This window comes from Capra hircus, chromosome 26 (genome assembly GCF_001704415.2).
Source record: "Capra hircus breed San Clemente chromosome 26, ASM170441v1, whole genome shotgun sequence".
NCBI classification, from domain to species: Eukaryota; Metazoa; Chordata; class Mammalia; order Artiodactyla; family Bovidae; genus Capra; species Capra hircus.
The window spans coordinates 35,559,072-35,575,894 of NC_030833.1; the positions used below are offsets into that span (position 1 = coordinate 35,559,072).

General features: G+C 33.7%; 1 protein-coding gene across 1 annotated transcript in view; it reads right to left on the reverse strand.

Annotated features, from left to right (window-relative positions):
* The window catches only part of HELLS (helicase, lymphoid-specific), a 36,518-nt gene that overhangs the window by 1,253 nt on the left and 18,442 nt on the right, over positions 1 to 16,823 (reverse strand). The window contains exons 9-21 of the mRNA XM_005698236.2: positions 16,271 to 16,453; positions 15,541 to 15,684; positions 14,646 to 14,842; positions 12,570 to 12,666; positions 11,139 to 11,300; positions 9,937 to 10,076; positions 9,704 to 9,842; positions 8,353 to 8,436; positions 8,151 to 8,270; positions 7,438 to 7,554; positions 6,747 to 6,906; positions 3,711 to 3,807; positions 3,553 to 3,629 (exon numbers count right to left, since the gene is read on the reverse strand). Coding sequence (XP_005698293.1) covers positions 3,553 to 3,629; positions 3,711 to 3,807; positions 6,747 to 6,906; positions 7,438 to 7,554; positions 8,151 to 8,270; positions 8,353 to 8,436; positions 9,704 to 9,842; positions 9,937 to 10,076; positions 11,139 to 11,300; positions 12,570 to 12,666; positions 14,646 to 14,842; positions 15,541 to 15,684; positions 16,271 to 16,453 — 1,717 coding nt within the window. The remainder of the gene's footprint in view (positions 1 to 3,552; positions 3,630 to 3,710; positions 3,808 to 6,746; positions 6,907 to 7,437; positions 7,555 to 8,150; positions 8,271 to 8,352; positions 8,437 to 9,703; positions 9,843 to 9,936; positions 10,077 to 11,138; positions 11,301 to 12,569; positions 12,667 to 14,645; positions 14,843 to 15,540; positions 15,685 to 16,270; positions 16,454 to 16,823) is intronic.

Genomic DNA, 16,823 nt, shown 5'->3' on the forward strand with positions numbered 1-16,823 from the left:
GAATTTATTCTTGAATGATGAGATTTACCATTGTTGATACAAACTGGCAACCATGTTTTACTGATTACATTTACAAACTGAAGGTTTGTTGCAACCCTATGTTGAGCAAGCATCGGAACCATATTTTGCTCGCTTCATGTCTGTCTTCAATTTTGGTTAATTCTCACAATATTTTAAACCCTCCACCAAAAAGATTATACTTGCTGAAGGCTCAGATAATGGTTAGCATTTTTTAGCAATAAGTATTTTTAAAGTATGTATATTGTTTTTTTTAGACAATGTTATTTCACATTTACTTCACACAGACTACTTTACAGTGTAAACTTAACTTTTATAAGACTGAAAAAAACCTTTTAAAATGTGTGATTTGCTTATTTCCGTGCTCTGGAACGCAGCCTGCAGTATCTGCAAGGAATAATAGGAATTTCCCCTCTCTGGTTTGAAATAACATTTATCATTTATTGATTTTTCCATGGAAGTTTGGATGACTTTCTGGATTTGCCACATCAGCAGTAAATTTACCTTGTGTGCTAATTCAACAGCCTTAATTATGATGATTTTTAAATTGAATCTTAGTACCTGATGTATTCTGTTGTTCTTCAAAATTGTCTTGGCTCTTGGTCCTTTACCATTCCATATTAATTTTAAGAACAGCCTGTCAAAGCTCTTTAAAAAGCCATAGTATTATGGATTTTAACTAGAAGATTAATGTAAGGAATACAAGTTAATCGTACCCATAAAAACAGTTAAATCTGTTATGTATTCAGTCCTCTTCTTGTCCTTGGATGTTTCATAGATTCTCTATAAAGGTCTTAAAGAAATTATTATATTCAATTCTAGGTATGTTAGTTTAGTAGCTGTTGTAAATATCTAATTTTCTAAATAATTACTGCTAATACACATACTATTAATTTATAGCAAACTTTTTGAATTCTAACTTTTAGATTCCCTCAGATTTTCTATGGAGATAATTATACCACCTGCAACAGTAGTATAATGAAACTAATTATTCCTATTTTTATTATCTTACAGCATTAGTTAAGACTTTCTTGTACCTTGCATTATGTTTTATAATGTACAGTAGGAGTGACAGCTGGTAACACTCAACTGTTCTTGATTTTTATAGTAATTTACTAAATGAATGCATTTTTTCAGATTAAGAACATTTTCTTTGTCATATTTAAGAATTATGAGGTTGATTATGATGGCATGTCAAGTGGCTTTTCAGAATCTAGTTCTTTTTTATTCAGTTAATGTCAATTAATATTTTCAGATGTTACCCTATCCTTGTATGCCTTCTATGCTGTTGCTGTTTATTTGATAATATATTTAAGCTTTGGCCATAATGGTTTATCTTTATCTCATTTTTTCCTGTACTATATGAAAATTAAAATTCACATAAACATGCAAAGAACTCAGAACAGCTAAAACCAACTTGAAAATAAAGAACAAAACTGGAAGATTCACTCTTCCCAATTTCAAAACTCACCATAAAACAATAATCAAGACAGCGTGGTACTGGCACAGGATTAACAAACAGATTAACAGGAATAGGAGAGAACTGAGAGTATAGAAAAAAACCGTTCACATTTATGATCAACAAATTTCCAACAAAGGTGCCATGGCAATTCAAAAGGGAAATAATAATCTTCAATAAATTGGGCTGAGACAATTGGACAATGTGCAAAAAAAATGAATTAAGACCCTTGCCTTATACCCTACACAAAAATTAACTCAAATATGAGACTATAAAACTCTTAAAACATCAGACTTCCTTAGTGATCCAGTGGTTAAGACTCCACGCTACCAGTGCAAGGAGGGTGGGTCAGTCCCCAGTCAGGAAATTAGATCCCACATGCCATGCGGTGTGGCCAAAAAAATTTTTTTAGTTAAAAAGAAGGAAAAAAAAAAATCACAACTTTACTAGGCAAAGATTAGATACAACATCAAAATTGTGAGTAATAACAACAAAAAGATAAATGTAACTTCATCAAAATTTTTCCTTCTGCTCTTTAAGAGACACAAAAGAGGTATACAGATAAACTACAGACTGGGAGAAAATATTTGCAAAACATGTATCTGATAAAGGATTTGTGTCCAGAATATATAAAGAATTCTCTCAACTTGAAAATATCATGATGCTATACCCTGTGGTGTGCTGGTGTTTAACAACAGACTCCCTATTCCCCAAAAAGGGCTGTAGTTTATCTTTTTCCTGTTTCTATGCCTGATCACCAATAGCAAGCTACTAATGTAACACTGCTGAACACAATTAGGAAAAGATACCATTATTTATTTCCACTGTGGAGATATAATATACATAAATAATCAAGAACATAGATACTCATGTTACAGAATGAGTAGGAAAGGATGAGTTTAATATTTATTTGTATTCAAAATAACTTATGATCACCATTTGTAGGCATCGACTCATTATTCTTACAATTTATACATAAAAGAAGCAATTTATCTTGCAGCCCCATGGACTGCAGCCCGCCAGGCTCCCCCATAGGATTTTCCAGGCAAGATTACTAGAGTGGGTGGCCATTTCCTTCTCCAGGGGATCTTCCTGACCCAGGGATAAAACCCGGGTCTCCTGCACTACAGGCAGATTCTTTACCAACTGACTTACCAGGGAAGCCCTATCTTGCTTATATAGATTGTATCTCAGGGTAACCAGATAATTTATATGGGAAAGTTATAATAGACTAATTCCAGTTAATAAAGGAATGACAGAATAAGAAAATCAGCATTTTAATGCTCAAAAAAAAATGGTTCTAAACCATAAATAAATGCTAAAAAAAAATCAGGCTAAATAGAAGAACAGAATACTACATGAAGATCAGCCTGAATCAGCTGATTAATCTTAGCTAACTAAAAATAAGAAACCCAGACCTGATGCATCTCTTTATATGATTTAAAATGAGAATAAAGCACTGGTATTCCTAAAATACGGAACTTGGATCTTATTAAGCCAGTAGAGCTATTTTCACAGCTATTTACCACTTCACAGAAAATAAGTAGATTGAGGAACAAGTCAAAGAACAATGAGAGGGAGAAGTTGGCCAATTCTGGAATGCAGAATTGCAGAATGTCGTTTCACTGGACAAATAACCCAGTTTCTCCATCAAATCGACAGCATGGAATAACAAAAGTGAGGAGGAAAGTGATAGAGAAGAAAAAAGATAGTAAGAACAATGGAATTTGGATCATGATTCAAACTGTAAAAAGATTGGGACAAGTGGAGAAATTTGGATATGAACTGGTATTAGCTGCTATTAAAGTTTTAGGGCCAACTCTCTCAAATGTAAGAATGACATAGTGATGACATTTAAAAACATGTTCTTCTCAATAAAAGACGCCTAAAAGTGGCTATGGCATGAATTTAACATTCTGATCGAAGAAAATGGCAATGAAACAAAATTGGCCAAATGTTGTAAACTATTAGGGCAGAATGAGTTATACACAGGGGTATACTATACTTCTCTCTACTTATGTATATGTTTCAAAGTTTCCATAAAAATAGTAAGTAAAACCATAAGAGATACTTACCAAGAAGATCACTTCGATCTAACAGCAACTCCAGATCTTTATCACTAATGACTTTCTCTCTTGATCCTTTTACTTCCCTATAAGAAAACAAAATATTCAGGCCTATAGGATAAATCAAAACTATGAATTACATTTTTCTAAAGTAAAAACAACCTCACCTTTCATAATCTCTTGATTTTAATAATTCCATTAATTCCTTGGGGTCTAAAAAGTTCTTAGATTGATTTAATCCAGACTGACCACCTTTGAAATGATCTGAAAAAAATTTACAAAAAATTAAAAACACTCAAAATTGCTTTTAAAACCAAAATATAATACATTACAAACCATCAGAATACCCTACATTAAATAAAAAGGACAGACAAACCCAGTGTTGGTAAAAAAAGAAAAGCAACTGCACTTCTCATTCTTTGCAGGTGGGAGTAAAGTGGTAGGTCCACTTGGGAAAAGTCTGGTAGTTTTCTATAGGTAAACCTATACCCACCCTAAGACAAAGCACAAATAAACACACATGTTCATTAATACTTGTAACAAGAGGACCTTATTCGTAAGAACTAAAATCTGTAAACCAAACATCAATCAACAAAAGAATGGATGAATTACTTTACAATTTAAAAAAATCACAAACTTCTGACTTAACAACAGAGATGAATCTCAAAATATGTCATATATAAGGAGCTTAGGCAAAAGAAGAATATGTATGTACAAATGAATCCATGTGTGAATTTAAAGGAAAAACTAACCCATGTGACAAAAACTGGAATAGTGACTGCCTTCTAGTAAGGAGCAAGAGTCTGGGAAATACTGGAAAGGGAAACTTTCTTGGAAAACAGAAATGTTACCTTGATATGGATGACAATTATTTGAGTATAACTTGTTAGAGACATCAAGCCATACACTTAGCTTGGAATTTTACTATGTATGTATTACACCTCAATAAAATATTGCCAGCATTTAAAAAATTATTTTCAACTTGTTCTCAAAAATTAATCTCTAAAATTACTAAAAATAAAACTTGGGAAAATAAAACTATCGACTGTACCTAATTTAAAATCCCCTGGTAGCTCAGCTGGTAAAGAATCCGCCTGCAATGCAGGAGACCCCGGTTTGATTCCTGGGTTGGGAAGTTCCCCTAGAGAAGGGATAGACTACCCACTCCAGTATTCTTGAGCTTCCCTGGCGGCTCAGTTGGTAAAGAATTCACCTGTAATGAGGGAGACCTGTGTTCGATCCCTCGGTTGGGAAGGTCCCCTGGAGTGGGGCATGGGAACCCATCCAGTATTCTTGACTGGAGAATCCCCATGAACAGAGGAACCTAGCCCGTATAGTCCATGGGGTCACAAAAAATCGGACACAACTAGGTAACTAAGCACACAGCACACACAATTTAAACCAAATACAATAAACAAAATAAAATTTATCTCATCATTCAAATCTCTAAAAGCAGCATAGGTGAAAAAACTTTAATCTGCACAAAATCTTACTTGGACCAAGCACCTTTTTCCTTCAACAGAAATTCTAACTACAATCTGAATGCTCCATCAAGTCAAATTAAAGATGTCTAAAACCTAATCCATTATTTCTCTCAAAATCAAATACACTGGAGAAAGTTTTTGTGAGTAGAAAAGCAGCATAAATTGTTAGTGATTTTCAACATTATTATGATTTCTCTATGCTTCAAAATGTACATAAGATGATTTTCAATTTTTTGTAAGGCAGCCAGCAAGTCATTTGTCCAAACAGAATTTTATATTAAATAAACAAAAGCAGGACTCCAAGGACTCTCAGGGAATAGAACATAAAATGCCAATGCCTCACCCACATCACTTTCCCTATTTCTCAAAATCTTTTCTAGATAAAAAATTGCTGTTTTTAATATTCTATTATTGAAACTATGAAAAGGGTAGGCATACTGGAATCAAATATTTTTTAAATAGTGGGGGCTCAGCAAAGTAAGTAATTTTATTGTAGCACGACTTTAATATACCTTTAACCTTCTTTTTTTAAACTGGAGTATAGGCTCAGAGGTTAAAGCATCTGCCTCCAATGCGGGAGACCCAGGTTCAATCCCTGGGTCGGTAAGATCCCGTGGAGAAGGAAATGGTAACCCACCCAGTATTCTTGCCTGGAGAATCACATGGACGGAGAAGCCTGGTAGGCTCCAGTCCACAGGGTCGCAAAGAGTCGGACACGACTGAGTGACTTAGTTATCAATTATTAATTATTATAGTTGCTTTACAATGTTGTGTTAAGTTTTTGCTGTAGAGCAAGGTCAATCAGCTGTATATATACATAGATCCCCTCTTTTTTGGATTCCCTTCCCATTTAGGGCACCACATAGCACTAAGTAGAGTTCCCTGAGTTAGATAGTCATTTCTCATTAGTTACCTAGATATATAATAGTGTATATATGTCAGTTCCAATCTCTTAATCCATCCCACCCTGTGAGATAGTTACAGAAAAACCAGAATGAACTCTTTGGCCATCTCAATACCATATGATCCAGCAATTCTATTCCTGGGTATGTATCTGAAGAAAACAAAAATACTAATTTGAAAAGATACATGCATCCCAATGTTCATAGAAGCATTATTTATGATAGCTAGCCAAGTATGGAAGCAACCCAAGTGTTCAACTGATGAATGGATAAGGAAGAGTACAAAATGGAATATTAGTTATCATAAAAAAAAAGAAATTCTGCCATTCGAAACATGGATGAACCTAGAGGGTATTATGATTAGTGAAAAAGGACAGAAAGACAAATGCTGTATGCTAAAACTTATATGTGGAATCCAAAAAATCAAACAAGAAAACAGATGCACAGATATAGAGAACCAGTGGTTAGTGGGGAGAAGGGAAGGGGCAGTCAAGTCATTATTTTTCAATAACTTTAAATGGAGTAAAATATATAAAAATTGATAATTACTATGCTGTATACCTGAAACATAATATTAGAAATCAACTATACTTCAATAAAACTTCTTTTAAAGAGAATAATCAGTAACATCATGTCAAAGTGCCATGACAGACTTCAGACTTTAAGATAAGATACTTTAAAAGTACATACAGCTTCAAATTCCCCACTGCCTATTTAAATCCTGCACTGATTTCTCTTATAAAGAAAGTAACAACAACAAAACTCACAACACACAATAGACAACTGAAGCAAAAAAGTATTACAAAATATTATTTACTTTTGTGGATGATCAATTTTTCCAGTTTTCTTTTAGCAGCTGCTCTTTCCACAATTTTCTGATCAATAGTATTTGCTGTAACAAGACGATATACAACAACTGGCCTTGTCTGACCAATTCTATGACATCTATCCTGGGCCTGAAGATCAGACTGGGGGTTCTTAAAAGTTAAAAAGAAAAACATTTAACAGTTTAAGGTTAAAATTAGTTAAACTCATACTATGTGGGCAGAGTCAACAAGGATGACCCAGCCAGAATCTTTTAAACAGTGCCTTAACTCAATTTGGGCTCCCCTTGTGGCTCAGACGGTAAAGCACCTGCCTACAATGCGGGAGACCCGGGTTCGATCCCTCGGTCGGGAAGTTCCCCTGGAGAAGGAAATGGCAACCCACTCCAGTATTCTTGCCTGGAAAATCCCATGGACGGAGGAGTCCGGTAGGCTACAGTCCGTGACGTCACAAAGAGTCAGACACAAATGAGCGACTTCACTTCTTCACTTTAACTGAATTTAGGCTTCTAAGCATTACTTCAGTGATAAAATACATTTAAGTCTTTACAGACAGAACACTTGACAAAGCAATGATTCTCATCTTGTAGTGGATATGTTTTCAAAATAAGTAAATGAAATTGCAAAATATACAATGAAAGATTAGAATGGAAATATCTGTCTATTGCTATACTTCCAACTTACCCAATCACTATCATAAATGATAACAGTATCTGCTGCAGTCAAATTAATGCCCAGGCCACCAGCTCGGGTACTCACTAAAAAGATAAACACATCTGGATCTGTGTTGAAGCTGTGTATCTAAAAGCAAAAGGGATGTAAACATAAGGAATTAAGAAAGAAACTGCTCCTTCCTGGAATGTGGATAAAAAACTGACTAGTAAGTAACTATCTTATCACCATCTGTTTATCAGCAAAGGAGGGGGAAGGCAGTGGTGTGCCATGGGATATAAGCCAGCATTCTTCAAGCTGAGTATAGTTCTCAAGCATCTACAGGACTTCTGATGTGGGATAAATAAATACTGACAGCCCCTGAAGCGACTTAGCAGCAGCACAGCAGCAGAAGCCATGAAGCTGAAAAGGCCAATTTGGTGGAAAAGAGATAAAACTATCAGATTCATCTCCCATGAAACAAAATAATCATGCCTATCGCCCAGGTTGTGGCAATAAGCCAGAGGCCCTAGGATGTAAGTCTTTTTATTTTTATTTTTTGGTTGTGCCACAGGGCATGTGGGATCCCATTTGCTTAGCCAGAGACCCAACCTTGTGCTCTCTGCAGTGGAAGCACAGTCTTAACCACTGGACCACCAGGAAGTCCCTAGGTCTATTGAACATTACTTCAGCAATCAAGAAAGGAGTTACAAAGAATTAAGTATGTATGACATAAGCAGTCTTACATTTTTTTCTCTCTCTGAATATGACATGGATCCATCAAGCCTGCTAAAGTTGAAATTTCTAAAGTGACAGTAATCCATCAAAATGTCCAACATTCTTGTCATTTGTGAAAAAAGCAGCACCTAAAATTTAAATATACCTTAGTATCTATACTTACTAACAAAAATAATTATATAGCCAAAAACCCAATCAAAAGTACCACACCTTGTGACCTCTGGTTTTTAGTTCTGGCAGCATTCGATCCAAAATTAAGAATTTGCCAGAATTTGTTACCAGCTCTTCATCAATCTTGAGCAAAGAAAGGAAAAAAAAAACAGAAAAAATAGTCACAACAAGTAATAATCTGTTTTTGTCAAAATAAAAACCGTGTTTACAGGTTTAAGTTTTCAATGACAAATAATTACCTTTTAAACTTTGTTATTTGACCTTTTTTATCAGGAGATAGTTCTCAAGGAAAGATATACTCTAGAATTTAAAATCAATGATCTCACAAAATACAAACTATAGTTTAAGTGTATACTTAATCTATCCTCCCCACCCCTCACCCCCAAACTCTGTATAATAAAACATTAACTTCAACTTAATGTTGAGGTTTATTCTTTATAACTGAGTACACTTTCAACCAAGTGTGCATGAAAATTACTGCCAAAATTCTTAGTAGAAATGAAAGAAAGTGTAAGAGCTTGTAAGTAACCTAAGTATCAAAGATTAAATTAATCTTCTGATGAAATATTAATACCCTCCAGAGATTACCTTCTTCCTTGTTCAATGAAAAGCTTTAAAGCAGTCGTTCTTAATTGGGGCAAATTTGCCCTCCACCCTCAGGGTATACTGGGCAGTGCGTGAAATATACTTTAGGTTGACACAGCTGGGAAAGGGGAATTACTGTGCCATCTGGTGGCTAAAGGCTACGGATGCTGGACAACTGGCCTATAGCCCACAAAACAGTATCTCCTTAACAAAGAATTATCTGGCCCCAAATATCAATATGCTAAGGATGAGGAACCTACTCTAAAATACGGTTATTTAGAGTTACTGAGAACGGATGTCACTTAATATATGTTGTCTTCCCATCAACCACCCAAGAGACCAATTTCATTCATTTAATCTGGGAGTCTGCAACTCAGCATCAACTTTTTGTTCTCTTCTGTGGCTATTTGTTGAAATTTAAGCAATGAGCCATCAGACTGACTTTGACAAGCTGAATGCTAACTAAAGGAATACTGAAAAGGTGACAACAACCTCTAAAATAGACAATAAGTAAAACATGGAGTAGAAGCCAACTGATTACTAAAAAAACTTGTATTTCTAATGTCACTCTAAATTTAGGAGTATTCTTAGCTATTTATATAAAACATATAAACAAAATGTTAGCTTACATATAGAAAACAACCTTTATCTGGGGGGAGAAGACTATCATCTCTACTTACTAAGAGGATTACAATCTTCATGACAAACAGCAAAGTATTTACTGCAAATAATAACAAAATGACACTTTTACATGACATAAAAAAGTCACAGAAATCAAAATAGTATATTATTAAATAGTATTTACCTTAAACTCTTGTGTAACTGGATCTATAGGGTACTCAATCAAATATGGATGGTTACAGCATTTTCGAAGTAGCATCATTATATTCTGCAACTTCAGATTAACTTCAGATTCTATAGGGACACCTGTTTCCACAATAGTTCTGCCCAAAATGTATAATCCATGAATACAAGAAATTTTAAAAAAACAATACAGTTTAAAGAATACTTTTTAAAAATCTGTTTTTAAACTCACACCTTTCTCGGTCTACCTCTGGCTGTATCTGGCTGATCAGTTTTTCTAATTCATTAGGGAAATCATCTATTTTGCTGTAATCTACTGACTTTCTAGTTCGGCGTTTTGGTCGTCCAGTGGGACTCAGCTCAACTGTTTCTTTCTGTAATAGAACAAATTAAAGAAATATGTTTAAAAAGCATACCCTTAAATTCTCTATATACATATACACAAAGTAGGGCATAATATTTTTATGCACGAAGTATTTTAAGATATTAAAAAAAGTCTGTCTTTCATCGAGTTTCATAATTTTCAAACGTGCAAAAGCAAAGATCCATAAACTATAGCCAAATGTAAATGTTTTCCTATAAGATTTCATTATTTTAACACTGATGCCCATATCTAGTTTCAGAGTTAATGCGTTCATATCACAATGGAAAAAAGTGATTGATAAAACTTCTGAATTTATATAAAGGAATTTAATAGGTTTGGGCTGAAATAAAACCCTGTGTATCATTACAGAGGGTATTTCTTTGGATTGGTATAATACAGCAATGAAATTCCTCCCAATAGACAACTAGTTTAATTTTCTAACAGCTAAAAAGCCAGAGATTCCTTTAATTAAAATAAAAGTGGCCTAATGACTGTACAAAACAAAGATGCATAACCCTAAGTGCTTTAAAAAGAAACAAGTCGGTCCATGGCAGTCAAAAATCTGGACATCTTAAAATTTAAGGGTCTCCTGATCTCCAGTTGTAAGATAATCACATTCCAATTCAATTTCTTATAATATGACAGGTGACTAAAAGATATCTTTCTTCCAGATAGAGGATTTTATTTCAGTTTTTGGCTACCAACAATCTCCTGTAAAGGGATTATATATTTGAGGCGACTGGTCTAGTTGGCAAGCCTTAGTATACTGTGTGCTTGTTCAAATTTATTTTCAAGTTCATTCCCACACAGTATTTCAGATGACTATAAAGCAGTTATTGTAGAAACCATCACTTGAACTTTAGACAGTTTTTGCTACTGGCCTGATGCCTTATACTCCAATTAGAAATTCATCCTCAACAAGTCATGAAAACAGGTAATGAGCCTTATTGTAAAAAGTCATGAAAATGCGATGAGCCTTATATTAAGACCATGAAATATAAGCCTTATATTAAGAACCATGAACATTTTCTATGCCAACTGTCATTTACAAGTTATTTCAAGTCCACACTACCTCACTGGATCCAAACATGTTTGCAATTGTACGGTTCACAATGGCTGTGTAAAAGATCTCTTGTTTCTTTGAAAGTGGTGCATAAACAACTACTTCTCGTTTAGGAGGAACTTCAAGGGCAACATCAGATTTTAGTCTTCTCAGTAAGAAAGGTGTTAAAATCTAAAATTTAAACATGAATAAATATATGTAAATATCAAACATTTCTGTATTTTCAAGGAATACTCTCCCAAATACCATTTTATCCTTTCTTCCTATATGAAACTATTGCATCTCAAAAAGTGATATAAAATAACTCCATGAAATTTTCTGGACCAGACCACCACATGATAAACTCACAGTGTTTATCTATTACAGTTCACAACTTATTAATTTTACAAAAACTCTAGTATAACTTGAATATTTAAAAAGCAAAAATAAGATGGTATCTATACTTCCTGAAGTTATAGGCCATATTTTTTTAAAAGTGAGGTTTGAATTAGTAAAAAACCAAAAACAACTGACCCAGTAGACTTGAAAAGTTTCCTTCTGTAAGTTTTAAAACTTCAGACTTAAAATTATTCTTTCATCAGCTGTGATGACAAGAGATTTCCACATTTTAAAAACAAAAGAGAAGCAATAATTACACCATTATTAAACTGTTTAGGTGTTTAAAAGAAAACCTTTATATATCCTTCACAGCCTTATCTTAAAATTTACATATAGAAAGTTCATTTTCAGGGCTCTGTACTTAAGTACTTCACAGGTATAGAGCCAAGCACAGGGAGACCTTAATTTAGCTAGAGACAGAGAGACCATTACCAGTAGGTTAAGAAAAAAGTATCTGTAGGTAGCAGTTCAGAAACAAATACACCTACATGCAATTATCAGAAAAAAAAATTCGTGATTTGGGATATTATTCTTAGTTTTGATTTCTGTACTGTCTCACTTCAAAGTCAAAAAACTTGAAAGTCAAAAAAACTTTTTCAGAAAGATTTTGAATAAAATTGTCAAAGCACAACTGACAAGAAATTCAGGCCCACATAAGAAACTACGAGACTTTTGAAAGACTGTATTTGTTTAAAGACAGATAGGATAGATAGAATCTGTATGAAATGGCAGAATGGATCACACAGTTTTTGAGTAAATTATGCAACTATTATTGGCAAACACTGCATAAAAATCACTTATTTTTATTTTTGGCTGACAAACAGCATATAACCATTAGGGATAAAATGAGTACACGTGGAAACGACAGAAGTTTGAAAAAGCCCTTTAGCTCTGCTGTCATACCATGAGACCTCTGGGGGAGGGGAAAGGACAGAAGAGAAAGTTAAATTGGGGTGCAGGAAGCTCATTTTTCAAAATCTACAGCAGGCTGTATACGTAATTCCTAAGGTGTCTTTTTTATTCTGTGAGTCTACAGTAAGCAGAATAAGAAAATCAAAAAACCTGATGCAGCATATGCAATACATTCTGTTCTCTCTCTTTAGCAATAATATCTTCAGCAGTTTCAGAAAGACTAGTGATATCAAACCAAGATTCAAAGCTGTAAAAGAAAAAAGTTAACCTATCAATATTAATCAATTATATTAATACATTTTTACATTTTAAACTTTATATTAACCTATATATTATGAAGCAGCATTTTTCCAAAGGGAACATTTTTTTCTGATTTATAAATATATTACCTTACAATAGTATAAACATTAAGGTACATTTTTCTCCCTCTTTCTTTAAAGGCAGACTTCATTTGGATATGTCTGGAATCCTGGAAGCTTGCCTACCCCATGTTCTCCTACAAAGGGACCTTGAGACAGGTCCACCTCTATTGCGAAACGTCCTCTTCCACCAAATATGCAGCTTCAGGAAGAATGCACATATCTCATGGGAGGAAAGGGACATTGGCCTCAATTGTCAAATCAACCCTAGCTATCAGTGGGATGACAGATGTCACAGCCACATCATCCTCACATCCTAAGATGTACATTTTATGTAACATTTTAATAAAGTTATAGAAATAAAAACTGTCTCTGAAAATCAAGGGCATATGACTCTCTTTTGGTAAAAATGTGACCCACTACAATGTTTTAGGATTCAACATATATGTATGCCGATAATGATTTCTACTAATATCCTTAAGCTCTTCACAATGTAAAACAAAACAAAGCCCTATTAACATGAACTATTAAATATAAGCATGTCTGCACTAATACTGTCAGTAAATACAATTAGGGAAAATGGTAATAACAGTAGTTAAACCAGATATTCCCAAAATTTCATCACCTGAGGCACATTTTATGAATACAGATTCCCAGCTCCTACCTCAGTGTTCTAACTAAGCAGAAATGCACAGGACCTGGAAATCTCTTTCAATAAATGTTCCCTAAGACAGCCTGGCCTTGGGATAACATCCTGTTACCCAAGGAGGAACACATTCCCAAAAACATTAAAAGTTACTTTCCCATATAAAATTAATGTTCTTACTTCATTGATGACAAAGTATAAATCAATTACTTTGCCTATTTTTAATGTCTGATAAGATTATTTACTTTTCCATCCTGAGCATACTGACTTTCTGAAAACTATGTTTATATTTTGTTCTTTATGCTATATGCTTCAAATACAGCTTCTAGAATAAAAAACATGAGGGTGAAACTGAGAGACCTTGGTTATATTTTTGAGTCTGGCATTAACTAGTTATATTTTTAGTAATTTGACACTTGGGTTTTCTTATGTGTGAGGGGATGTATTCAACCTCTCTATCCCTTGTTTGTAAGAATATAATGGGAAAAATCCGTGAAAGTTAAGACAATAAGGAACTTTATAAAAATATTTTAAGTCCAGTGGTTAAGATATTGGGAGCGTTCACTGCCATGGATGCAGGTTCAATCCCTGGTTGGGGTGTTAAGATCCCACAAATCATGAGCCATAGTCAAAAAAAATAAAAATAAAAACTAAGCAGTATAAAAGTTTTCCTTTAATCAGTACAATAAAAACTTTAAAATTAACTGTTTAATTTATCTGTTCTCATAATTTGTGTCAAAAGTAGAACTTACCAGGGGAGGGGATTTAGAGGAAGATGGTTAAAAAGTACAAACTTCCAGTTATAAAATAAATACTAGGGATATGATGTACAACATGACAACCATAGCTAATATGGCTTTATGATATACAGTAAAGTCGTTAAGAGAATAGATCTCAAGAGTTCTCATCACAAGGAGGAAAACTTTTTCTTTTTATTGTATCTATTTGAGATGATGGATGTTAATTAAACCTACTGTGGTAATCACTTCACAATATATGTAAATCAAACCATCATACTGTACATCTTCAATTTATACAGTAATGTGCATCAATTCTTTTTCAATAAAACTAGAAAAAAATAGAGAACATATATACTACAAAGAACTAGCCAAAAGCTATTATTAAAGTCCAGCTACCTAGAAGAAAGAAATTAATCTATGAACACAGATTTTGAGACTTTTAGAAAAACATAGGCAATAATTAAACAACTGGCTTACCTACCTTTTCAAGTCATCAAATACATCTGGCAGCAAAAAGTTTAGCAATGACCAAAGCTCTGATAAATTGTTCTGCAAAGGAGTACCAGTCAAAAGAAGTTTGTTATCCGCATTGAATCGTTTTAACTCCCTAATTAGGCGGCACTTCATGTTCTTAATTCTGTGTCCTTCATCTACTATTAAGTATTTCCAATAGCAATTCTAGAAAAGGAATTCAGGGGAAACATTTTATATGATGGTCTCACAATTTCTCCTAAAAGCAATTCTAAAAACAAAACCACTTTATTAGAAATGAATGTCCAATTTTATTGAATGGTATTTCTGTATCTATTGAGATAATCATGTTTCCCTCTGATCTACTAAGAGAATAAGTTAAGATTTTCTGAAACTGATATATACTTGTATTCCTAAAACAGCCCTCACTTGGTCTTGAACTAATAAAGTCCACCTGCTGTTACATATTTAAGAATTCTCCATTCACAGTTTTTTAGGCAAAGTAGTCTGTAGTTTTCCTTTCTAATGCTTTGTCAAGTTTTCATTAGTGTTATCCTGGAGTCCTAAAAAAGGAACTGAAAGACTTTGTTAGTTCTATATGCTCTGAAACATTAATAGCATTAGAATTTTCATCACAGCCAAAAAAATAAAATTTAAAAAAAAAAAGGAAAAGAGATAAAAAATGGTGTGTGGCTACCAAGATTTAAGTGCCAAAGGCTTTTTCCTTAGAGACTACAATCTTGATCTCAATCTTTTGGTTAATATAAACCTCTAGGTTCTAAAGGAATATACCCAATGCAATCTATTCTATCAGGAAAAAAAAAATTAAACCAAGGCTACTGGAAGGTGATATTTTCAGAAATGTGATTTATGGATTACAAAGACTCCAGTAAGACCATTCGTACCTGCAATGTACTTCGGTCTCTCATGGCTATCTCAAATGAAGTGATCACCACAGGATGGATCTGTAGTGTCCCTTTCCGTTCATGAATATGCTTTACCAATATTCGACGCTCTTGCTGGGTCCCATGATATAACATAGTAGGAATCTAAAAGATGTTATTAGATTGATTGTTAACAAACTTTAGAACAAAATATAAATAACAAAAATTTGGAAAATATGAAGTTAAACATTTCTGAGAGAAAAAACATAATTTAACTTTAGTTCTATCTTTCTATAATAATAGAGTCAATCAATTTTAATTGCTGGGCTACAGTGAGAGGATAAAAAGGGCCACAAAATCAAACCAAGTGTAAGGTGAGAGAAATGGCAAAGTTATTTCTGGAATGTGTACTTCTCCTAAGGCAAGGATGTGGCTATAACACATATGGGAGGAAAACATAATAAGGATGAACAGAATTAAAAAATAAATACCAAGGTCTGTCTCAGGTGGGTCAAAGTACTCAATGCACTAAAAATCACCCAGGGATGTTTCAGGCAAGATTTCTGAGATTACTTATACGTATTCTATATAAACTTACAGAAGGTATTGCTGATATTGAAAGATAAGTTAAATAAGATGTAGACACAGAAATCAACAAAATTATAGTAAGATCTATATAACTTAATTCAGGCAACAAAATAATAAAATATTTGCAATGATAATATATTTAACAAAAGGAAGCATGTCTTACTTCTGGTGTAAATCTTTTGAATTCAGCCATCCAGTTAGGAAGTGTAGACAAAGGGCCACAGACGAGAAAAGGTCCAGGCACACCTCTCTGAATCATCAATGCAATTGTAGCAATGCACTGAACTGTCTTCCCCAATCCCATTTCATCTGCTAAAATACCGTTAATTCCGTTTTCCCAAAGCATCTGGACAAAAATAATATACACGCTATTTGAATGCTGATATAAACATCTATTGAATCAGCAGTTTATTTCTTCCTTTAATCCAACAGGGATAATTATGATGAGACTGACATATTCATATTTTAAGTTATAAAAACACTGTGTGAACTCAGTTTCCAAAGCCATAAAAATGTTGGTAGCCTTGAATAAGATAAATTTCCACTTTCAAAAACTTACTCTGGGTAAATAAATTAGAAAATAAGTATTTACACAGAAATACATGTCTTATATATAACAGTGAAACACAGAAGGAACAGCTCAAGTTGTGTTATATCATATTAATAGGTTATTATATAGAAATGAAACAATATCTTGAATCAAAATTGAGGATGTA